General features: G+C 35.2%; 1 protein-coding gene across 1 annotated transcript in view; it reads right to left on the bottom strand.

Annotated features, from left to right (window-relative positions):
- Positions 1–3,262: 3,262 nt before the first annotated feature.
- CAPZA1 (capping actin protein of muscle Z-line subunit alpha 1) overlaps positions 3,263–25,404 on the bottom strand; it is a 38,303-nt gene continuing 16,161 nt past the window's right edge. Inside the window, exons 2-10 of the mRNA XM_010948313.3 lie at positions 21,580–21,643; positions 19,658–19,709; positions 16,286–16,349; positions 13,454–13,660; positions 10,360–10,439; positions 9,691–9,769; positions 7,131–7,202; positions 5,635–5,697; positions 3,263–4,890 (exon numbers count right to left, since the gene is read on the bottom strand). Of these exons, the coding sequence (XP_010946615.1) occupies positions 4,750–4,890; positions 5,635–5,697; positions 7,131–7,202; positions 9,691–9,769; positions 10,360–10,439; positions 13,454–13,660; positions 16,286–16,349; positions 19,658–19,709; positions 21,580–21,643 (822 nt within the window). The 3' untranslated portion in view covers positions 3,263–4,749. The remainder of the gene's footprint in view (positions 4,891–5,634; positions 5,698–7,130; positions 7,203–9,690; positions 9,770–10,359; positions 10,440–13,453; positions 13,661–16,285; positions 16,350–19,657; positions 19,710–21,579; positions 21,644–25,404) is intronic.

Below are 25,404 nucleotides of genomic sequence, written 5' to 3'. Positions count from 1 at the left end.
ATCATCAGTACCAGGAAGAGAAGTAAGAGACCGGCGTGCTTCAGAAGACAGACTATTGAGACAAACTAAAGGGGGTGGGGCTACAACAACAACAAACGTAAAACAAGCCTCTGCATCTGTTTGTCTTCCAGAATTACAAAACACACATACTGAGATGGGGCAAAGCTGATAAAAGTTACAAAACAAAACAAAAAACACAGTTTTTTAAACAAATATACCGGAGTTCCACATATATTCAGCGTGGTGGTGTTCTTCAAAGTAATTCCCTGTGGGAGGCCACACACTCAGTCTAACCTAGTGTGAAGAATGTCCAGAACCCAGGTCATGCTCCAGCAGGGCTACTCCTGTACCTTTTCCCAGGCCGACAACCAACTAAAGCCAAGAAAAACAGGCTTTAGCAACAGGAAATTCAGTCAGTGGGAACCAAAGCTACAGGGAGGAGGAAAATGGGAAAATGTTTTGTCTTAGAAATTGCTTATGCAAAGTAGAGGAAAAAATTAGGAATGTAAATGCAAATTTTACCTTTTTTCCTCCTCCCCCAATTACCTGGTGATGCCCCAGAGTAGTAGGGTACACTCCTGACAACTGCTTTGCTACTATCATTCCAAAAACCTACCATCCACTGTACTCAAACTGAATGTCTGGTTCCATTCTGATCAGCAAATCTAAGTCCCCATATTCCTGGATACATAACCTCTCCCTTCTCCCTGGATAGGCCTCATCTTCTGCATGTTCTCAAAATATACACAAACAGTTGCAGTAAAAACTTGGTGGAAATGTGATGCTATGTGGCTTTTGTTAAGGGAACCTCTCTAAACCAGTTTAATCTGGAAAATCCACTTCAATTGGAGTTGTTATTTTCACCTGTGGCTGTCTAGATGTCTAGAATGATCTTCCTATTTTTCACCAGTTCAGGTCTTTCTTGAAGCCTTCCCCCAAACTATCTGCATTTTTTAGAATCTGACTTTAAAGCAGTAAGGTTGATTTTAGTATGGGTTCAAATAGCACTGAAGGCCATCTGAAAGTTAACTCTGGCCAACAACATTACTGGAACAAACCTAGTCTCCCAAGGTAACTACTTTGGAGAAGAATGTTATAAGCCCTATATTTTTATAGTTCTCATTACTCCATAGTTTCTTGGATTCTAAAATTAAGCATTTGAATTTTCTCTAACTTTATATATTCCAACTAGACTGTACTCCCTAAGGCAACTAGAAATATGCCTTAAATTGAAACGCTGAAATTGGTCAGTCTAACCATAGAACAAAGGAATGGCTGTGGCAGGTACAATTGATTCTCATTATTTGTGGATTCTATATTTTCAAGTTCACCTACTCACTAAAATTAGTTAACTTCAAAATCAGTACCAGTAGCACTTTTGTAGTTGTTCATGGATGTGCAGAGTGGCAAAAAAAAAAAAAAAAAAAAAAAAAAAAAGTCGCCCAAAGTTCATGTTCCCAGTTGAAGTGGAATCAGATGATGTTCTGCCTTCATGTTTCAGCTCTTATTATAAACACCCTTTTCATGATTTATTTTGTGGTCACATTTTTTGTGCTTTTTGTTGGTGATTTCAACTGCTTAAAATGGCCCCCAAGCCTACGTAGTGCTGAAGTGCTCTCTAGTGTTCCTAAGTAGAAGGCTGTGATGTCCCTCCCTTAATGAGAGAAAATTCCTGTTAGGTAAGCTTTGTTCAGGTATGAGTTACGGCTCTGTCAGTGGTGAGTTCAATGTTAATGAATAAAAAATATTAAATAAAGCGACTTAAATAGAAACATAAACAAGATTATGTACTGATTGGCTGGCAGAAATGTTGTGACCAGAAGCTTGCAGGAACCTAACTCTGTATTTCCCCTAGGAGCAATGTTTCAGTATGTGCTAATTCAATGTTTGCTGGCAAGTTTACAGAACATAACCACAGTGAATGAGGATCAACTGTAAATTCTTATACATAGAAATGCTTTTTGATGCATTTGGTTTTTGCCTGTACAGGGCTTAGATCTACCCTATTTTTAAAAATATACTCTGTTCAAGGGAGAATTTTAGTCAGCTCAACTTATCTTATGGGACTGTCCAGGTTTGTTCTTTATTTACGAATCTTCCTTTCTTTCTTTGATTTCCCAAGTAGTAAGTAGTTGGTAGTTCTATTTAAGTTACAAACTCATGAACTGGCATTCAGATTGTATCAGTCTTTTGTGAATTTGGAGCGAATGTGCCAAAGTTTGCAAGTATCTTGTGAACCTAGGTAAGTCTAGCATCAAAGTTCTAGGTTATAAAACAGAACAGGCACTAGAACTAGGCAACTAACAGAAGCACAACCATCGAGGCACAAATGAAACACATAGTCTTCAGCAGTGTAACTTCAAACCCAAATATAGGAGTGAGTCCTCCCAGAAAACTCCTTTCCCTCTGGCTGGGAAACCACTGCCCTAGGACACCATAGGCTGACTTCAGCAGTGTGGTAAATGGATACAATCAAGCAAATATTCTGCTGAAGAAGGTTAAGGAAGTCAAGAGGTCTCTGTAGGACTTGGCAAAGAGGGCTGATTTCCTCCCAATTATACAAGTAACCAAGGGCTTTAGATGGACAAGAGACTAAGAGTCTTTACAAAAGTCTATATGGACTAGGGAGATCGACCAGGTAGGCTGATGGGGTTAGTAAGTGAAAGGCAAAGGCCAGAATGTTTGAATCTGTTTGCACAACAAGTACAGAGTGTAGTATAGCTAACTGTCCCTCAAAAGGGTGAGAATTTGAATTGGCCTTGAATGCAGGGTGAAACACTGAAATTCCTCTGGTTCCCTATTGGGAACCAGGATAAAAGCCTTTCCCACGTGTACGGAAGGAAAAGCATTCAGAGTTAAGTCTATGTGAAATATTATCCAAGTTCAAGGTACAGGGGGTTCTTTCATTTCTCCTTCCTGGCTAGTAACTGTAACTACTTGGGCCTTGCTTTTTGAGTGATAAGTAGAGAAGATAGATGTTTTTCTTTTTGACAGAAATAGAAAACCCAAAACAAAACCTTTGAACCACCCAGTAGCCACTGAGTAGAGCAGTATGATCCACAGAGAAATTGCTCAAACTTAAATAAAAAAAGAGCTGTTCTTTGCAAGTTCTTCTGATAGTCACTGAATCTATAACAGTTAAAAGTAGAAACCAATTTCAGAAACCCTGAACATTCTCATCAAATAAGATCAAATACAGTTCCACATCTTACCTTGAGAACAAAAGCTGAAGAGAGGGCTCAAAAAGGAGAGACTCAGACAATTTAAGAACAAAACAGGTATATTTCTATTGGACTACCTGATACAGAGGATAGTGTGGTATGGATGGATATAGTATGAATGACAAATAATACAAATATATTTTATTTGAAATAAACAAAAATGTTTACACAGCTCAACAGGTCACTTGGAAACAAACTCTTGCTGACTGTATTATTAAGCAAAAACAAAGCTGAAGCACAAACACCCTTCTTTTTTGACATGTATTTGGAGGAAGACACTACTTGGTTTTTAAAAACTGACCTTCCCTTAAGGCCTGGTCATAGAAGTGTAAACAATGTAAATGAATCCACCATTACCAGTTGTCATATCATATCTATGTCACCTGTGTATTCTGAGATCACACCTATACCTGCCAATAAACCTGGGAAGGGATGCTATATCACAGTTACATTTGAGTTCTTGGCAGGCAGGACTGAGGAAGAGTAATCTGAAATAAGTTTTACATGCTATTTAGAACAAATCACTAGTATTCCCTTAAATAACAGGTTACAATAGAAAGATACTGCCTGAAAGTTATCCTTTTCACTTTGGTTCATTTTTAGTTTTTGTGTGTGATTTACACAGTTGTTTGATTCATTTGCTTATAGTACAATCCTGCCACAAAGTATTAAAGCACAAGATACCTATTATTCCTTCAACACCTGCATTTTTCAAGTTTTATACTCTACTATATCCCTAGCATGTCAGCAGTTTTTGAATATTAAAAAAATAATAAATGGGTAAAACTCTTTAAAAAATGCAAATGTCTATAACTATAATGGTACTAGATGGGAAGGAGACAATGAAGGAAGGGCAAAAAGCAAACACGTTCCTGTGCAGGGAATGTGGTTCAAGTCTTTGGATTTAAAAACAACTTCCCCAGAGAAGCTGGCTATAATGGAATTTCCAGAAAACTTCCTTTGCCTCCAAAAAGGACCTGAAAAGCCCCAATCCAAAAGTTTGAAAGCTCTAGTTATGTTACAAGTGATGATCAAAGCAAGTGGAGGGAGAAGGATAAATGTGTCTTCCATTCAGCTACCGTTTATCGCATAGCCTCTTTAGCTGTTGGTTGATCAGAAAAACCAATGAAGTACCAGAAGTGCTTTGAAGGTTGGGGTAGAGAAGTACTGAACATGTTACCTGTCTATATCAGTAACAAGGCTTCATGGCTAGGAAAATTTTCTAAACAGTAAAATGACTCCAGGATAGATCTCTCTCCCCAGCATTAAATGTGGTAGAATTAAAAAGGAAAAGAAAAGAAAAGATTTACAAGTAGATATAGTGAAGACAGAAAATTACAAGGCAGAAAACACAAAAAGAATCAAGACAATGCTATAGGTTCAACAGTATTATTCCATGAGGCTAGAAAACCTGTTAACTTTGAAAGCCCTAGCAAAATATCACTCTTGTTTATAAATCACTTATTTATCACATGACCACACGTTGAATCCTTTCTTTCCACATACTGAAGAATCTTGCATTCAGCCTTTAAGCATTCTGCATTTCTTTGCCAATCTTGTAGCTGAGTATCTTGTTCCAGTCGATTTTGGTGCGGGTAACTGGAAGCTGCCGGCGCAAGGCCTTGAATGTGGTGTCTGACATTGTCTGATAGTTTTCACTAATTGCTGTCTGCAATAGATAATTGAAGATAAGTTGCTTGAATAGAAACCTGATGGTTCTGAATAGGAAAGTAACTCCGTAGTCAAAGGACATGCTTGAGTCCCCTAAGAAGGACATGCAGGCCATAATATTTCTAGTGAGCACCTCTCCAACCTCTGAAGCAAGTTAAGAAGCCCGCCCATATTATTTCTAAAACTAGGGCTAAACAAGCATCCCCTGCTTTTCTAAAGTTTGCTTTATGTCACTTTATTTTTACTAAAGTAAAAAGCAGAAAATAGCGTTCAGCATTTGTTTTGCAGTGAGGCTGTTAAAGGGGCAGAGTCCACCCTGAGCAGCAGCAGCGGCTCCATCAAGGTCCTTCCCCGGTAACTACACTCAGCAACTCAGCATCAAGCATCCAGAGCTTTGAACTGTATCTGTGAGCATCTGTGCTGTATCTCAATGTATTTTGTGCCTATGTTAGCAAGGTGTGTCCTACAAGTAACTACTTCTCTGCTTTGCGCCATTTGGCCTTAGGAAAGGTTTCATGGGAACGCTCTACTTTGGGATAGCAGGGAAAATCTGCAGTGCATTCAGTGGCGAAACCCTGATTGTAGGCAGAGTGCCAAGTTGCAAGGTCTGTAAAGTCTCCATATTTAGTAACACTGAGCAACATGAATATTTATGTTAAAAGAACAGAAAATTCTGTTAAATATGTTAAAAGCAAAATAGTAAGGCATTAGATTGAGAAAAATTAGTTTCAAATCATCTTACCTGATACTCATTTTCTGCATGCTCTATGATTTTAATAAACTCCTTGGCAGTTTGGACTTCATTCTAATAGAGAGAGGAGGGGGGAGAAATCAGGATTTTTAAAAAGGTGTATGCAGTGAATAAAAAGATACTAAGTCCATCTTAACTAACATCTGTATAACAATTTATAATTTTTCAAGTTCCCATGAATATTACCTTGATTCTCACAGCAACCCCGTGAAGTAGATCTGCGGTTATTATTATCACCTCCATTTTGCAGATGAGAAAACAGAATTCTCTTAATTGTCTCAATTGAAATTATATAGCTTTTAAATCTTAAAGATAGGATCTGAATCCAGGTCTTCAACAAAAAAAAACCCATGCTTCTTTCCACTCTACCACAGTATGCCCAAGGCATCATGACACATTGAAATTTTAATGCCTTGAAAATATCTCTGGTTTAAAATGATATAAACAATGCCCTCAGACATATCAGTCATATGTCTTAAGCTCAGATACTCCTCTGTTTACTACTTATTATGCTAAAGCAACCAACTGCATTTTGTTTTACATGATTCAGGTACAAAATGAACTGAATCTCTTTCTTCCTTACAGTATTTAGTAAAACAGAATTAAAGGTAAGAGAGTAAGATTTAATGCCTAGGGCAGCAGTTTCAAGATTCTTTCAAATAGTCAAAACTGCTTTCTATTCATAATAATACTAAGACAAGCCTACTTGCCTTTTTCACTCTTACTCTCGTGTGTACAGTGTAGTTTCATAGAAGCTACATGAGGTGTGATGAATTCCATCACTTTGAGGGCTAATGTGTGAGGCACATATGAAAATCCAGTTGTCTTTTATTATGTCAGACATTATACCCTTTGAGGAAATGTAAATCAATGACTTTTTTTTTAAATATAGCTGTTTTCTGAAAGTGTTACTTAGGTTAACAAGTAATGGGTTTGTTTTGTTATTTTTAAATTAATAAATATTTTTAACATTTCTCAGTTTTAATCTTCACTAAGGTAAATACTAATTAGATATAACACACAAACAAAAGCAATAACTTCTAGGGATATAAAGAAGTACTGAGAATGCATAAAAAATTATGTCCCTTCTTTCCAGGTATAGAACACAATACTTTTTGATTGGATATTCCTAAAAATACTCAGTTTCTCTAATAATATGGCTGTAGCCCTACAGGGTTTAGTTTGGCAAACTTTCCTTCCTCCTGGTATTTATCTATTGAAATATTGCTGTCCTTGAGCAAATCTCACAACTGAGAAAGAGGGAAAGAAGTTTGAATTCTCCAGAGCCATTATCACTACTCTGAGTCAAAGACTGTAAATTAACAACAAATCTGGCTAGTTATATACTGATTATATTATATGCCAAAATCAAAGCATTGAAAACAACCTGAATTTCTAGTGGCAGAATCAGTACTCAGGATCAAAACTATTTTTTTAAAAGAAAAACAAGACAAAAGTGAGACAGATATTAAATATTCCACACTCACCGAAACAGTTACTGAATCCTGTACATCTTTATGACTAACCAACTGAACATTGCCATCTTCATAATAGTGAACCTGTGTGAGACAATGTTTGAGCAAGTTATGTGTAGGTCACATAGAAACTTATTGCTTAGAGCCCAAATGCATGCCTTAAGCCATCCTCAATCTTACCAACTCTACATGAATAATTAATATCACCAATAGTAATTTACAGTGGTGGTTTAAATTCACAGAACACTTAAATTTAAGAATTCTCTTTCCTTAGCAGGAAAAACTGATTTTTAATTAAAAAACATTTATTATGTGCTTACTGCATTCTAGGCACTGTGTGCTAAGTCACTGTGAACAAATACAAAGACCTTAAAATAAGATTCCACTTTTTAAAAGTATTAAAATAGTCAAAATAAAATCAATGAATGTTAGTTTTTCTCTGTGAAAACCAAGGAATTTTAATGGGTCCTAATCCTTTACACACTTCTCCATCTATACTGTCATTAATATTGGTTAAGTAGAGATCTGACTAGGTGCAGGAAAGCTTTATTAAGAGTTAAAGACAACATTGAAAACAACTATTCTACTGGTAAACCAAGCTACAAAAATAAGACAAAAGCAGTTCTGAGAATGTAGGGTAAAGTGGGGTGCAATAATTATGATGACAATTAGCAAGAGGGAGGATTACACAAGAGACAGACTAACCATTCAACGACATGTAAGGCTCAGGAAGTTTTGGCAACTTACACGATAGGTTCAGTCACCTTAATATGGCTAGAAACTGGCCAGACAGAATAGGATCAGAGTATCCTTTTGTTAAGTGCATTTGAACAGGGTCTTGAAAATAGGAGTTGTTATCTACGTGAACAAGGTAGAGAAGGGTATCTAGCAAGGGGATAAAAAGTACAAGAGAATGAAACACAATTGATTTAGTTTAGGGAAGAACAAAGAACTCACTGCAAATGGGTACGTGTGGAAGACAGTGCAGCAAAAGACACTGCTATGAAGTAAGTTGGAGATAGACTGTGAAGAGCAAACCACCTTAAAAACCATGTTAAGAATTCAGACTTTACCCTATTATAGGTGAGGAGACTCAGGGAAAGGGAATGTTGCAGGAAAATTACACTTGTGTTATGAAAAAAATAAAGTGGAGGAGCTGAAATTCAGAGTATAATGCTAGAACAGTAATCCAGGTAATGTGTGCTTCCTTCATCTAGTCCATACTACCAGGAGACATTTGAAAAAGGAATGTTTTATCTCTATAAAGCAGAAGAGAAGAAAGAAGCAATAACCTGCACTACTCTAGCTGTTATGTATTGACTCCTAACTGTGTGTTAGACCCTATATAAAACATTTTACTTATTACTTACATTATCTCATTCAATCTTTGTAAGAATTCTGATAGGGACTACTGTTAATCCTGTTTTACAGATGAGAAAACTGAGGCTTGAGGCAATTTAATAACTTCTCCGTGTTCATATATCTAGTAGTAGAAGCTAGGATCTAAATTAAATTAAAATTCCAAAACTAAAACCTCATCCAATATGCATAATGCCTCCCAATGTGATGCTCTATCAAAAAGTTAGAAATTCCCTGTTCCAGGAAGAAGCAAAGTGTCTCATTAGGGACTTACTCTCCTAAGATACCATTAGAAGAGTATAAAAACAGCCAAGCTCCATCTAGGTAGAAACTATGATCCTATTAGCAATAGAAGGAATTCCCTGGGCAACATGAACCCACTACACAGCTTGTTTAAGGGACAAAAATATACCATTTTAAAACGCAAGTCTTGCTAATCGTTATTAAAGCAAGACTTAATAATAGAGGTACAATTATGTACTGATATTCTCAGTTATCAGTAACTCTTTAACCCAACCTTAGAGTTAGTTGGGCTTAAGAATTAAATCACCCTGAATTTTGAAAATCAAATCTGCTAGGATATCAGAAGACTTCAATCCAGATAGGTATCAAATAAGTTAACAAGCTCTTTATTCACCTGCCTGTCAGTCCCAACACCAGCATTAGAAATCTACTTTGCTTCGTTAATAACATTTGGCCATTGTGTTTTATTTACTTGATTTAAAAACTCTTGCATTACTGTAAACAAAAAGATAAATAAAACAAGCCCATTCATGTAGCTTTTTTCACAACTAAGAGTTAACTTAAATACATATGTACAGATTTAAATGAGACAGTATACACAAAAGGCCCTAAGTTACAGTAGCTGCTATATAGTCATGTCTTAACATTTATTTTCTTCTTCCCTAGAACTGCTGTTTGATAATTCCTGGAAAGATCTTGGGTTATCTCTGAAAGAGAAAAATAACAAGCAAGCAGGACACTTCATATGACTATCCTTTATCACCCCAGAATAGTTCTCTGTTTGACTACAGTACTTCTCCAGAAAGGAGGCTTTTATTTCTACTCACTTCTATTTCTATTCACCATCAATTTCCCTTTGCATCTACATACAGTTGTTCCTTATTTCTAATATCAGAACAAATACCAATTTGCAGGTTGGGTCTAAAATGTGTCGTTTTTAACATGGTCTATTAACATGTTAGGATCTCACCTGAATCTTAAGTACTCCAACCACCTGGGCTGTAGGTGGTGTGATGGTGAACTTCCATTCTGATCTCCAGCGACCATTCCTATTAAAACACACACACAACACTGGAGAATTAATAATAAGCATATGAAACAGGTAATTTGCCACTGAGGCAGAGAATTTGGGAAAGAGGGGAAAAAGAAACAAGTCATTTCCAGTTTGACAAATACAAAGCACTATCCACTCAAGTTTAAGTTTAGTTCCAAATGGAATCATCATAAGTCTTTCCTAAGTTATTCTGACTTTCATTTTTCATTTTTTCATCTTGGAGTAGAAAACTATGCCTATTCTGTTCATGGGAGCCTCTTCCACAAATGGACGGGCAGTCGAGTTATGCAACTAACTCAAGTGTTACTAACCAAACCCAAGTTAAACTCAGATTTTCCACTGGGTACTTCATTAATCACTTATTCTCACTCAATGTAAGAGTAATTTTTTAAAAGATAGATTATAAAATCTTAGATTTGGAAGAAATCTAAATGATCACGTCCAAATCCCTCATTGTGCAAGTAGGGAACTAAAAAGCCTCTAAGTCAAATAACTTATCCCAAGCTAGTTAGATTAAAAACTAAGTCTCAACTGCTGGTTTGGTTTCTTTCCAATATAGATAAAAGAGAACATCTACTTTCTTACCAGAAGTTTTTAGGCTGAAACTGGTGGCTTTCAATACAAGCAATAATGGTCTGTTGCCCATCTATAGTTTTAGCATAAACCTATTGTTAAAAAAAAAAAAGTTAGACTCTTGAAGACATAGTTAAACAACAAATACTGTACAAAAGCAGTGTGCTAAATCCTTGGGGGAGATGAAGTCAGACAGGATGAACTTACAACTCCTAAGAGGTCATGGGATACGAACACAAAGCACAACCTAAGTTCTAGAGGAGATAGTGGTACAATGAATACAGAAGGAAATACTGCTCCTGGTTTAGGGTACAAGAGAGAGGTGTCTTTTAGGCTGGACCTTATAAGACAAATGAGATTCTGATAAGCAGAGACTGAGAATAAAGATGAGTGAGCAGTTTAGGTAAGAAACTAGGAGCTGGTTTCTTTGCCACTGACTGAATGGCAATTAATTCTGTCAGGCCAGAGGGTGTGTGTGAAGTGGACCTGTGGGAGACAACATTGGATTGTAGACGTAGGTCATGTAGTAGAAGATGTAAGGTAAGAAGACTGAATTTTGTTCTACAGGCAATGGACTGACACCAAAACGGCATGACCAGAACTATTATTTTGGGAAAATTATCAATACTAGTGTACAAGGTAAAATGGAAGAAAAGTTGAAAGTTAGTTAGGAGGCCACAGAATTAATCTAGGCAATAAATTAGGGTAGTACCAACGGCTATCAGGATGCAGAAGCACCATCAAAAGCCTGGCAATATATTCCAAGTGAAGGGCAAGAGCAAGGAAGGAGCTAAAGTACTTGCAAGCCTGGATGACTAGAAAGACGGTGGTGTCATTAACAAATTGGGAAGTTCAGATGGAGATGTCCTGCTAGAAGTGAGAAACACCAACTGTTCCTTAGTGTAGAAGAGGTGAACAGAAATATAATCACTAAAGAGAAGCGCCCCCCAAAAGCTTTATAGTCCACAAAATGCTTTTCAGTGTATTTTCCTTTGGCTCTAATAAATATGGTGAAACATGTTGTTATTATCTACAGATGACATTAAACTATGAGTTTTAGAAAAAGAAATACAGCAATGGAGAATGCCTACATTTATGAAAAAAGTAGGGAAGAAAATAAGTAGAGACACAGTAAGAATAACTAGAGGGTGCTGACAGCAGTCTAAGAAAAGATAATTTCTAGAAGTAGCTTGTTCTGTGAAGTGCCATACAAAAGTCAAAGGCCAAGAAAAGGACACTGGGTCAGGCACTTCAAGAACCATTAGTAACCTCAGAGAGCAGTTTCTGAGAATAGGGACTGAAGCCAAAATTCATAAGGTTAAGATGTGGACAGGTTGGGGGAGGATATAGCTCAGGGGTGGAGTGTATGCCTAGCATGAACAAGGTCCTAGGTTCAAGTCCCAGTACCTCTCTTTAAATAAATACATAAACAAACAAACAAAAAACCCAGTAAATAAAAGCCTAATTACCTCCCCACAAAAACAAAATTACTTAATTAAAAATCTTCAAAAAAAAAAAAAAAAAAGAGGTAGATAGGTAACAAGGAAGGCACTAGTAGGAGTCAAATGCTCCCTGGTTTGGTTGTGTAAAAGAGAGAGAGACGAGGAAAGGGAGAAAGTGAGGAGAGGGAGGAAGGACAAGGTGGAAAGAGAAGTAACTTACAGGAATTACTATTATGATCGAAGAACTCCCCACCACTCCTGCAAGGACAGGAGAAATAAAAATATTTCTAGAAAAGAGAACTATATCAGAAGGGAAAACAAAGTCACAATTAAGTATCTTGAAGTAGATAGGATTATATGAAATCAAGAATATGGACCCTTCTTTCTCAGACTGAAGTACAAAGGAAGAAGGGGAAGATTTGAGTCTCAATCCTATTAAAATGTGGAGAAGTAGATGCCTGTCTAGGGACAAAGGGAAAGAAAGTTTTGGAACATAGTACAGTTGACCCTTGAAAAACATAGGTTTGAACTACATGGGTCCACTTACATGCAGATTTTTCTCAACAGTAAATACTACAGCACTACATGATCTGTCATTGGTTGAATTCATAGATGCAAACCATGGAGACAAAGAAACTATGGATATGGAGGGCCTACTATAAATTCTACTCAAATTTTCAACTACACGAAGGGTTGGAGCCCCTTACCCCTGCATGGTTCAAGGGTCAACCGCATATAGAAAATATCACAGGGATTACTGAAGTGAAATTAAGAATTACTAAGCAGGACAACTGAGGATAAGACACTTTGGTACAGCAGACACTGTTAGAACAATTCCATGACTTTCTGTAGCTCATTTATCAGCTAAGAGAAGAGAGAAAAGGACACAGCAGGGTTATTCAGTGTGGAAGCTCTCCAAATTAATAAGTAGTGACAAATTTTGAATAGGTAACAAATTATAAGCTGAAAGTATATTTAGGAACGAATAGTCAATTTCTAAAAGAGTGTGTGTATCATGTCTCCCTTTGCAGTACTGAGTTCAAGATGAAATTCTGTACTTACCCACCATCATGGGTTTTCACCATTATTTAAAAATGAAAAAACAAGAACAAAAATCAAAAATATAATAATAATTTACACAGAGCTTACCTTGTGTCAGGTACTTTCTAAGCACTTCATACACATCAATATTATAAGCAACATTTTTCTTAGTAACATATTACATAATTTTACAAAGGAGAAATCATGACAGAATCAAACTAATCATATTTTTCCCACCAAGAGGTATTAAAAGAAAGTCAAATTACCCTTGATTTTTAAAAAACTGTTTAAATATTTCTGATTATCCAATGAAATAATCTAAACTATGCAGAGGTAGCTTTGTAAAAAGATTTTTTTGATGGATGTAAGGCAATTTCTCATAAATAAATAAGACAAATGTGAAATAGGATACACTGAGATTTAAAAATTTTATGCACTGGGATTTTCAGAAAGAATTTTCCATATAAAATTTTCCATTTATACTCCTTTCAAAAATAATTTAGGGAATAAAATACAGACAAGACAGTAACTAAAAAGTGATGTTTGTGATTGGCCTAAGTCTCCAAAGGGTAAGGTAAATTTAAGAAATAACATTCTAATAATAAAGCAGGCAGATACTTAACAGTACAGAAGCCGTTGGAATAATGATCTTTCACATAGGCCCTTAAAGCACTGTCACAGGATTCTCTCCAAGACTTCAGACTTCCATCTATTTCTTCTGGCTGGGGGTCACTTGCTTCTTTCCGTAAGTGATCAAATTTAAAGGAAATTTTGTTTCTTGGATCTAAAAATCTGCTATTACCCAGGTCACCGTGTTCTGTAATTAAGACCTTCCAAAGAATAATTACAAATATAAGTAACTGTAAAAAAAGACAGTTCTTGTCACATTTTACAAAACAAAAACTAAAGATAATTAACTTTACATTTAATCAGATTTTTCTTTCATAATTGACTTTTCAATCAATTCAATTTCTTATAAAAATATTATGTTTATGGGTTCATAAATTCATTTCAACTCTAAACTGCAGTATTTCCCTCATCCTAACGATACCCTTCATTTCTTGGTTTCTGTTTACTATACTACCTATGTGTGTACTATATACACAGCTGTAATAACATATGTACAGTTCTGTATTCTCTTTTCACATATTTTATGAACCTTTTCCAAAGTCATAATATTTAGCATTTAAAATAGGTAATACAGTCATATTCAAAAATGAAAAAAATACATATAAAGTGAAATCTTTTTCTCTTTTATCTCCCATCCACCAGATTCTAGCAAATTTCCCCTTCCTCACAAAAGTAACTGATTTTATTAATTTAGAGCAAGACTTGGCAAGCCGTGCATGCAATGCCACCTGTTTCTGTAACTGAAGTTTTGTTGAATTCAGCCCCACTTGTTTGTTTGTAACGTCTAGCGCTGTCTATGGCTGTTTTCCTGCTACAGCAGCACAGTTGAGTAGTTGGGACTGACTCTACGTCCCACAAAGCTGAAAATAATTTACTATTTGACCCTTTACAGAAAAAATTTGCTGATTTCTAATTTACAGAATTCTTTCAGTGTTTTGTTTTTTTTAAACCAAATACAAGCAAACATTCTAAATTCTCCACCCCTTCTTTTATACAAAAACTACCACATGATACTGTACTTTTTCTTTAAAAAAATTTTAATATACCTAGATCTTTCCATACTGGTACTTGAAGAACTTCCTTGTTTTTTATTACAACTATATGATTCCACTGTATAGATGTACATAAATTTATTCAACCAGTCTCCTATTAATGGATAGTTGGGTTGCTTCCAAACTTTTCCTATTATGAACAATACTGCAACAAATGTCCTTGAATGTTCATTGTGTGCAAATTATGCACATGTGCTAAGCATACTTGTGGGATAAATTCCCTGAAGCGGGACAATTGGGTCAAAGGGTAAATGTATTCATAATTTTGATAGAGATTGACAAACTGCCCTCTATCATAGGATGTTGTACCAAGTTACAAGCCCATCATCAAAGCAGAAATTCTAACTGGCATTTCTTTTCACCTTAAAAAAAAAAAGTCATTTATATTTCCTCTTCTGTGAACTGGATGTTCCTATCTTTTGCCCACTTTTCTACTGAGTCTCTGGTCTTTTTCTAGTTGAACTCTAGAGATCTTTTACATGTGTTTTGAGTATAGTTGATTTTCTGTTATATGCAGTGACGGCATCTACTTTAATAACTCAAATATCTTTCCTTATTTTCCTTATGTGTCTAAGTAATATTCTGTTGTTGTTATGGCTAAGAATGTGCTCTCCTTTTGACTACATTTTTAAGCTGGCTACCACTGGTATACAGGAATGTTCTTATATAACGTATCTGGACACAGCCCTTGTTATTTCAATAATTCTTCTGTATTAGTAAAGAATACAATATCAGCTGTAAGCAGTATTTTTCATTTGTTTTTCTAGTATGTTTTATCTTTTATACTTGTAATTAATCTATTGTCATTGAGAAAATTAAGATCAGCACAAATATAAACCAAAACAAACAAAAACAACAAGCAAAAACAAATTCCTGTAATCCCAACATAGAGAATTAACATTTTGGTGAATATTTACCCACATTTCCATGTCTATGCTTATCTGTATACTACTTTATTTCTGAGTCTTAAGATGCATACGTTCCTCCCAACCCCTCAATTTAACATCTCATAAAATGAGATACATCTTACACTTGACATCATCTTAGGACTGTGTCATAGTTTGTCAGTGTTATTTCTTAGTGGCTCATAAAATAATGATGCATCTTTCACAGGATTTAAGATGTATTGATTCTAACACAGTATAACTTTTCTTTAAATATCTATTTAAAAAAATAAACTAGCATAATTCTACATGTTTATGTTTTAGCTTAATATAGCATGAAAATCTTCCCACTTCAATATTTCTATCAGTTTTCAATAGCCACACAGGATTCTGGCCTACAGATATTTAATTTAATGTTAGACATATAGATTGTTCCCAGTTTTTCACTATTATAAACCTTGTTTCAGGTAATCTTTTTACACATTTATATGCTTATTTCCTTAGGATAAATTCTGCGTGGACTTGTAGGTTCAAACAAGATTCAAGACTTTTAAAAGGCGTTTGGTATTTGGTGTGATACTGCCTTTGAAGTACATATTAATGGATTTGCAAATCCCTGTCATATAATAACTGCAGTAATAATGGGAATATGTAATTTGCTTTGTTCCTGTATCTGTACAGGAATTCCTGTTTTCCCATCTTAAATATGTCTCCTGTTATTCTTACCAAGGGGAATTAGAGACAGCTAGAAAAGTTGTATATAACTCAACTTCCTTTATTTCACTACAAAAGCTAAGAAAACTGAGACATGAATTTATTCAGCACCATCTGTTCTACAGAGTTTCTACTACCTTCCAGGCAAAGTCTATCTAATAGGAACAACCATTACCTGATCTTCATACCCTTCTATCTTCACAGGTGTGAACTGATCCATGTTATACTGGGCAAATGCACTGTTTTTCAAAAAGTAAAAAGGGAGAAGAAGGAGAGAAAAGAATTATATATAAATAAATACAATAGGTAGTTCATGTAACAGTGAAAGAGAATGTGAAAACACTCCCTGGAGCTTTTTCCCTTTCTCTCCAGATAACTGATGTTATCGTAATGTCTTCAGCTTTCTGAAGGAAGTCCTCCATAGAGATCTCAGAAGTGCCCCAAGCTCTGAAATTACCTTTCCCTCTCCACTCCTAAGCTCCAATAGTTGTCACTTGGACAATTCCTAAGTTTTAAGCAATCTTATTGTGAATTACCAAAAGTTTTACTCATTTAGACAGGCATTTTCAGTAATTTAAAAGAATCTTCAGTTGATGCACTGTTTTAGAAATAGCCTCTTCTTTATTCTGGGCTCTCTGAGGCAAAGCAGAAGAGAGACCATAATAAAATATACTGAAAGGCATTTGACATGAGAAGAGGGTGAGGTGAGAGTTGAGCATGAGTCAAATCTCAGAGGAGAGCCTAAGGTAGTGTAGAGGCTATTAACAAAAGGGATATGAATAAATAACCAAAGTACATGTCTAATATTATTGCTTGTTTATTTGTCCAGTGTTAGATTTATTAAACTGTATTTTCTATGGCTCTCTAGTATATTTTACACAGTAAGCTAAAATGCAAAATAAGGCAAAAGAAAGACTGAAATAAGCTGCAGTAAAAGAAAGCACAATTCTAGTATCAGTCTTTTCCCAGAACCTATTTGCCAAGGGAAAGAGTTAAACATGTCTCCAGCCCATTTTAATTGATTAAAATATATGTTAGGCCACTGGTTTTAAGTAGAGCATTAAGCTCTTTCTAGACTCTTCAAGAGAAACCAGAGTAACAAATATTTAAACTTCTTCAAATATTTAAGGCTAATCTTCAATTTTCTCATTTTAAGTTATTGCTGTGCTTAAAATTTTAAATAAGTCATTTCCTTAATCACCACATCCCCATGTAGGAAAATGAGTCCTAAGCACACTGTCTCTTCAGAAAGGAATATAAATTAAACATTCACAGAAAGTGGATTAAACAATACAAAAAAAAAAAAAAAGAAAAAGAAAAAAACTTAAGGAATATAGAGTAAGTATTCCACTATAGGATATGTCCTAAGACTATAGATTACAAACACTAACACCAAAATGTGTTACCACCTTATCCCATCTCAAGCAAATGGTATTTCCAGTCTACCAGTTGCATAGGCCAAAAATTTGTAATTATCCTTGATTCTTCTTTCACACCTCACATCCAATCAATCAGTAAATCTTGTAGATTGTACCTTGAGCACATATTCAGAATCTGACTCCTTCTCACTATCCCACAATGACCGCTCTAGTCCAAACCACCACCATTTATCTCTGAACTACTCTAGTAGTCTTCTAAATAATCCTCTTACATCAATCTTTGTTCCCCTGCACAGAAGCCAGTGATAATTCTAAAACATAAGTTTCTCTGCTCAAAACTCTCTAATAACTTTCTATCTCTCTCAGAATAAAATCTACTCTTTAACATGGTCCACCACACCCTAAGTAGTCCAGAAGTGTTAGGAATTATCAGACAATGGTTCTAGTGATCAGAAGCACAGGTGAAAATCTAGGTAAAGAGGGTAAATCTTCTTTCAGGAGTCATTCAGGATTCCTTCATTTCATATAGAAGGTAATAATGATGACGGTGATTACTAAAACATTTACTGAACACTTACTATGAAGACTATGGCCAAGGAATTGAAGTACCTCATTACAGAAATAAAACTGAACTCTTCATCACTACAGAAAACCAAATATTTGGACATAAGACAATTCTTCTTTAGCAAGAAGGTGCTCCAAGAATCTAGAGAGTCTGTAAGAACCAGAATATTTATAAATACAAAGCTTTGTTGTCAGTGCAATGGAAGCATCTGAATACATACTAAATTCTAATGTCACTCCTAATTGGAAATGGGACAATAAGCTTAGCATGCAGTCACCCTTAGGTCCTATCATTCCACTCCTACCCTCGATTTCAGTAATGTGGAGTGCAGAGTAAATTTATTTTGGGTGGCTCTCAAGAATGAAACTAAGACCAACATGGCAGGCAAATCAAAGAACTTGCCTTGTGAAATAGTAAATTCCTTATTATTAGAAGCATTCTGACTGGATAACCATCTGTTAATAGAATGTAGATGAGATTCTTTCAATGAAAGGGCAGAGGGTAGACAGGGGTGCAAATAGCAAATCATGAGCATCTTTTTCTATATCAGATTCTATCCATCTAAGAGAAACCAGTACTAGAAAATATCTTTAGGATGTGCCTAAATCAATGTAATATAAAAGGTCAATGTATATAATTGGGGCATCACTCATGATGACAATTATAGTGACACTGTGCCAATTTTACATTTGCAGGATTTGGTTCTAAACTAGCACTATAGCTAGGGCAGAAGAAGACTGTTTCCCAGGCAGCAATTCTTAAAACATGTTCTACAGTTAAAATCTAAACCAATTAAACATCAAACCAAATGCCTTTATGATAATTATTTGTTGCTCTGCATCAAAGTCTTTGTTCCACCTCCCCACCCCACTCTTGCATGTCATTATCCAATTCTGGTTTCCTCTACAAGGGAACTCTGGGCCAGCTGGATAGATAGTAACTGAAAAAAGCACTCTGTACTGAAGTAAAGCAGAGTAGCAATAAAGCCAGAGAATGGGGGTGGAGTGGTCACAGGAGCTGGAAAGCTACACAGCATTTAGATTTGAGGAAGACAAAAAACCCAACCTACCAACTAACCAACAAAACACCCATTTAATGCTTTTGAGGACAAGGACAAAATGAAAATGATACTCTAGAAAGACTAATTAGCCTGACAGTGATAAGGAATCAGTGAGTAGAATAACCATGCTATTAGTGTATGGTTAACTCTATTAAGGTACTTTATGAACATCAGCCATTCTTTGGCAATGTGAGAAATGTGATCATTCCTCAATAGCAGCCTACTCTTTCCGTAACTAGCAGTTATAGAAAAAAATTCAGCCTGAACTAAAAGAACTATAGAGGAAAAACTAACAGTTAACATTAAACTCTGATTTAATAGGGAAAATCTGGGCAAAAATAATAAGTAAGACCATATATTATAAGTTTTAAGGAAGTAAACATTTGGCGGTAAAATGGTTTCTCCAAGGGGGGGAAAAAGTTGTTAAAACCGACTGCTTTATTTTGAAGTATTTTAAACTTAGTTTTCAGGGTACTAGTTTACCATCAACATGGTTTACTCAATATTAGAATATGATGTAAGTGGATTTAGAAAGCTACTTACTGTGCTGCCCCTTCCCTGAGAAGATTGTCATTATTAAGTAGTAGCCGAACATCTGTGGAGGAAAACAATGATAAAGATGTTAAAATTAAAATGTTCAGTAGAAGGCAAACTTGAAATTTTAGCAGATTTCTAGGTTAGATTTTTAGAAAATCAGGCTTTGCAAGATTAGTCTTTGGATATAATATATACACAGAGATACTAAAAGTGTACACAAAGACATGCTCATGTTCATAGATTTGCATAGGTTTGTGGTACAATAATCCAACAAATTCTCAAGGAATTCCAAAACAAATGAAAAATATGTTTTATAGAACATTACAGTTAGGATTATTAATTTTGTATCTAAAAAATCCTTTAAAATTAGATTAAGAATTGTACCATTTTCTATACCATCAGACCGAGAAAGCTGGGCACAACTCAGTCAGGGGCAGTCAAATTGCTGACTGTATTTTCCTTTGGAGAATCTAATGTGAGGGCCTATACAATCTTTTTAAAAGGCTGTGAGTCAAGAGTCTAGTCACTTTTCTTTAGGAAGAGGAGGGTCCTTATTACTAAGAAATGACCAAGCATTAACTCTAAGAGAGAAGGCTAATTATAAGCTAAAGGCAATGGATTCTTAGTTTCTGAAAGGCCTGGCAGAGGCCAATGTGTAGCGTGCCAATAAAAACCAGCCCTCATGCCACAAGTAGCTTGCCAACTCTTAATCTAATGCTTTGGTATCAATTATTCTCATAATATTCCTGTACAGTACATTCAATTGTCAGATATAAAACAAGGTACTTCTAACTACAAAGGGTATTAATTTTTAAGTCAAGAATTTATCCGAGCTAATCAGCTGGACAAAGTTCAAGTCGAAGGAGAATTTCTAAAAGCTCAGTTGTTGAAAATTTATATTTGGTCAATATGAAAGAAAGATGAGGGAAAGAATAGCTGCATGTTTGTCTTGCTGTTAGTGCTCAAAAACTGACGCATAATTGTGTCTATAAAGAATGTCCAGATTTACTTCTGTTGTATTATTTTACCCCTTGTAAATAATATTTATATATCTTCCCAGTAACTTTCCCTTTGCATCATTAATTTTAACCAATGGGGATTACTGATGTGGGACTCTGGGCCAGATGCACACAGTTCCTCTAAGCAGGTAATCTTCTAACATAAAACCAGAATTTCAAAATAAATATTCACTAAACTGAACCAAGATGCACAAAGACTATGATTTTACTTAAGGGGAACTTTAAAATGAATTCACTTATAACTTAAATAGGGATTATGATAAGTGATATTATCATGAAGTTCAAGATGCCTCATCTACATTTTTTATTCTGTAAGTTTTGTTAAGACAGTGAATAGTATGGAAGGTTGTAAGTATATTGGAATAGTGGTTCCCAAACTGGCTGTGATTCAGAATCACCTGGGAGAACTTTATAAAACAGATTACCCATCTCATGCCAGATAAAACAAATGAGAATCTTAAAGAGGATGGTAACATTGGAATCTGTATATTTAACAGGCTTCCCAGATACAGTTAGTTCAGTCCCAGTCGCTCTACAAAGTGCCTATGCTATGGCACTTACTGACTAAAAGCACTGAGGGGATTTAAGCTATGATTTATAATGACAGATATAAACTATGAAAACAATTTAATATCATTTCTACATTTATCGATATTAAACTACTTTAAGTCTTTTCTCACATAAGCTAGGCATCCTAATTTATGGGTTAAGAGAATGCTTTTCACTCAGACCTGGGTTTAAAACCTAGCTCTGACACTTTCTGGGTGATATCAGATAAGTTATTTAACTTCTCTGAATCTTGATTTCCTTAACTACAATGTAAGGATTAAAAGAGACAGGAAGCACTCAATAAGTGCTTGTATGTAATTAAAGAGGGTTTAAAATAACTAAATACTAATCTTTACTCACCATTGAACACTTCATTAAATTCCCCTGGGGGTGCATGAGTGATGAATTTAGCAGCTATGCGTACCTAAAGAGAAATAAAATTTACAGTAAGAAATTATGAAGAGTAACATACATGAGGGGAAGAAATTAAGATTACAAAAATTCTTATCACATCTCTTAATTTCCTGTTTAAATCTTTACTGTTTAGGAGCCTTCAGATTTTCTTTTCGTAAAACATTGCAAAGTGTTTATTATTGATATAGGTTTGTTCTGATGTGGGGATATGTGCTGCTTTGATTAATTTTGAATTTTTCTTTTTAAAAAGCTGAACAATCAGTTTTTGGTCAAAATATATCACAGTCAAAAAAAAAAAGAGAAAGCTATGATCCTATTTCATTTATGAACACTTAAGCAAAACTAAAGAAAGTATTAGGAACTTGGTAGTATACCAATTTATGCTTATGGTGTTTATCCCAATGCAAGGATGACTCAATACTAATAAGTCAATGTAACTTATAAATTAAAGGAACAAAACCTTGTGATCATCTTACTTCATGCTGGAAAAAAGACAAAATTCAGCACTCATTCAAATATCATAGAACAGCAACAAAATTACTAGCTTCTGAAGGAACAAACTTCCTTAACTTTATAAAGGGTTATTCACCAAAATTTTACAGCATACCTAATAATGATGAAACCTAAGCAGTGTCACTAATTTTAAAAGCAAGACAAAGATGATTATCGTCACCTAAACTATTCAACACTATACTAAGGGTCCTAAAGAATGCTGTGGAAAATATTTCTTCTGTTATTCATTGTAATTCCCTCTCCTGCCCACTACTGCCATTTTGTTTTTTGGTCTCCTGTTAGAGATGGGCACATAAATGTTAGAGTCTAACTTGCGTATCTATTTTTTCTCCTATATTTTATCTTTTTTGGTCATTTTATACTTTGTATGGGGAGAATTCTTCAGCTCCATTTTTTCAACTCACTAACATGGCCTTTGGCTGTGCCCATTTTGCTATTCATAGAATTATTTTAACTCTTCTGTTTTTAACTTTCAAGACTTTCGTTTTGTGTATGTGCGTGTGTGTGCATCTCTTGAGTCTCCTTGAGGGTATTAACTATATTTATTTTAAAGTCTTCTTTTATCAACTGCTTCCTAAGAATTTAGATCTGTTTGCTCAGTTTGGTGCTTCTCTTTCATGGTAACTAGTTTTCTACAAATGTATGTTGCTCCTCTTTGAATCTAATTTAGTTTGCCTGTTCTGTTTATCTGTAGTTTGTTTCTAGTCATTGTAGGGGAGGGAAAGAGTAGACTTGCTGCTGAGAACATGTGAGCAGATAACCTTCTGAGTGAGCCTCCTAGAGGCCACAGGCTACCTGGGGCACTGCCTTGCCTCTCTGCTCCTAATGCTCATTCTCAATGCTATATTCTGAAGACAAATGCTATTTGTCTGCAGCTTAGCCCAAATGGGAATGAAAAGAGGAGACAAGTGGTCCACTAAGCTTAGAGAACAACTCCCCAACTAATCTACTCCAGGACTGTTCTGAGTTCTTTCCTTCTTGCTCCTTAAATAGATCTCCTCAGAATGGCTCCTATGTCCATTAGAGTTTTTCTTCCGTGTTTCCTCTGATCTTATTTTTTCCCCCATGTTTTTCAACCATTCTCCTTTCTACCAGGAAATGCTTAAAAAAAAAAAAAAAAAAATTGGTCCACCAATGACACTCATACTATTTAAACTGTTACTAATTTATTTCTCTTCCCACTCCATTTTTTCCTATTTTTTTGTTTTAAAAGTTTTGACATAAAAGGTAAGGTAAACCATGTGCTCAGTCTGCCATACAAATTAATCTTTTCAAGTAAAATATGAAATACAAAGAATATACAAACCTAGATGAAAGAAAAAACAATTCAGTGTATCATTTGGTGATATATGTATACACATACACACACATATATAAAATTATGTTAGCAATGATAATAGGACTGACCTCAAATGGATTCTCAAGTATAATTCTTACATATTATGAGAGGAAGAATGTTGGAAATTCTCTAATACTTGATTGTGTATAAAGAAGATTCAACTCACTGATGACGAGCAACTCAGAGGAACATGGTGTATCTAACAATAAACTGAGCTCTACTTTTCAGATAGGCATCCTCTGTTGACTTCTTAATTTCTTTCAAACAATTTAAAGTTCTTGTTGACCCAATCAAATTAAAGTTACCATCAGAGTCTTACCACTGTTAAGGAAAAAAAAGCAACCAAAAAAGACTTTTAAGAGTCTTTGGAAAATAAAGCTGGGACTTAAAAGAGAATTAGAAAAAGAAATACTTTACGACTTTAGCATCCCCAGGTTTATATGGAAGATCTTAGGTGACTTTGCTCTTATCCTACAAAGAGTAAAAGAAAAGCTGCTCCAGAGCCAAACATCTTTTCAGTCAAAAAAGGCCTACTGATTTACGGAGCAAGGTAGAATGGAAACCCTGGATTCTAATTACTGGCTCTATAGATCCAGTAACTAAGTTTATGATCTTGGAAACATTACTAAACTTTTTTGGTCCTAAGCTTCCTCATAATAATCCAACTCCTAAAAAAAGGTTAGGAGATCTGCAAAATTTCTTGAGCTACAAAACTCTATATAACTTATTAAGACTCAAAAGACAAAACTTATATGTAGACTATGTGGAAGCAAGGATGTGGAATCCATACCACAAACACTCTAGGATATTCTCATGCACATAAAATTTGAGAACCCTGCCGTGACAGGGTAATTATAGATAATACATTATTTTTCTGGGATAAAAACTGGTAGAGATTAAGTGGAAATACTCAATAAAGCTCTTATATTACTAAGCAACAACAACAGAAAGAGGGGTTTCAATTAGGAAGTAAGAAATGCTGCTCAAGTCGTGAGAGTTATACTATGTAGGACTAATAGTTCCAATACAGATTTCCAACTGTGTGTATCTGCTTTAGCATGTACACAATCATGTTTCTGTGCTCGTCAATTGTTGCTATCAGTCACTTATTTCAGAAAATAGCAAACCTATTTTGTATAGCAAACCTCTGTTTTTAGTGTATTTGTGGTAAGTCTGCTGAGCAGCTATGATCTATTTCACTTTGTCAAGGCACATTTCCTATAATCCTTATGTAATTGTGAAATTCCCCTCAGTCAGGAAAATTGAAATGTATGCAGTTCAAAAATATATTTATATACTACTCAAAAGCATCTTCCCTAAAATGAATAAAGCCATTGTCTTATTTTACATACTTATTAATGTTTGAATGCATAATAATAGTTACCAAACAGAAAATTCAAGTTACTAATACTTCTGAAGTTATCCCCAAATTATCAAAAGTTACAAAATGACAGAATTGCTGTAACTGAAATAACAGACATTTGGATAATGGACAAACTGACACTGCATGTAAAAAAGAAACAGTACATCCATTCAGCAAACGTTTACTGAGCAGCTAAGAAAAGAAATGTCAGTAAGTAAAGATTAAATACCGAATAAGACACTTGTCACTGTACTCAAGGCTCTGTCACCTAAATAGTAATATAGCAAGCATTAAAAGGCACAACGAAGCACAAAGGAAGGTGCAACTCTAAATATGCATCTAAGGAGGGGATGGGGTGGTCATCAAAGGAAGTGATGTTTGAGCTGGATTGGAGGATGAGTAAATATCAAGGAGAGCATTCCATGCAAAGGGAATAATACCTACAAAGACAACAAAGAACAACAAATGGAATGGAGATACTAAAAAGATTTGCATAATGTAAAATAATGCTACTTTTCCCACTGATTCTTTTTGTGTTTTCAAAAATAAAGTGTTA

The sequence above is a fragment of the Camelus bactrianus genome, chromosome 9 (assembly GCF_048773025.1).
Source record: "Camelus bactrianus isolate YW-2024 breed Bactrian camel chromosome 9, ASM4877302v1, whole genome shotgun sequence".
Taxonomy (NCBI): Eukaryota; Metazoa; Chordata; class Mammalia; order Artiodactyla; family Camelidae; genus Camelus; species Camelus bactrianus.
This window is presented reverse-complemented; position numbering and strand designations above follow the sequence as displayed.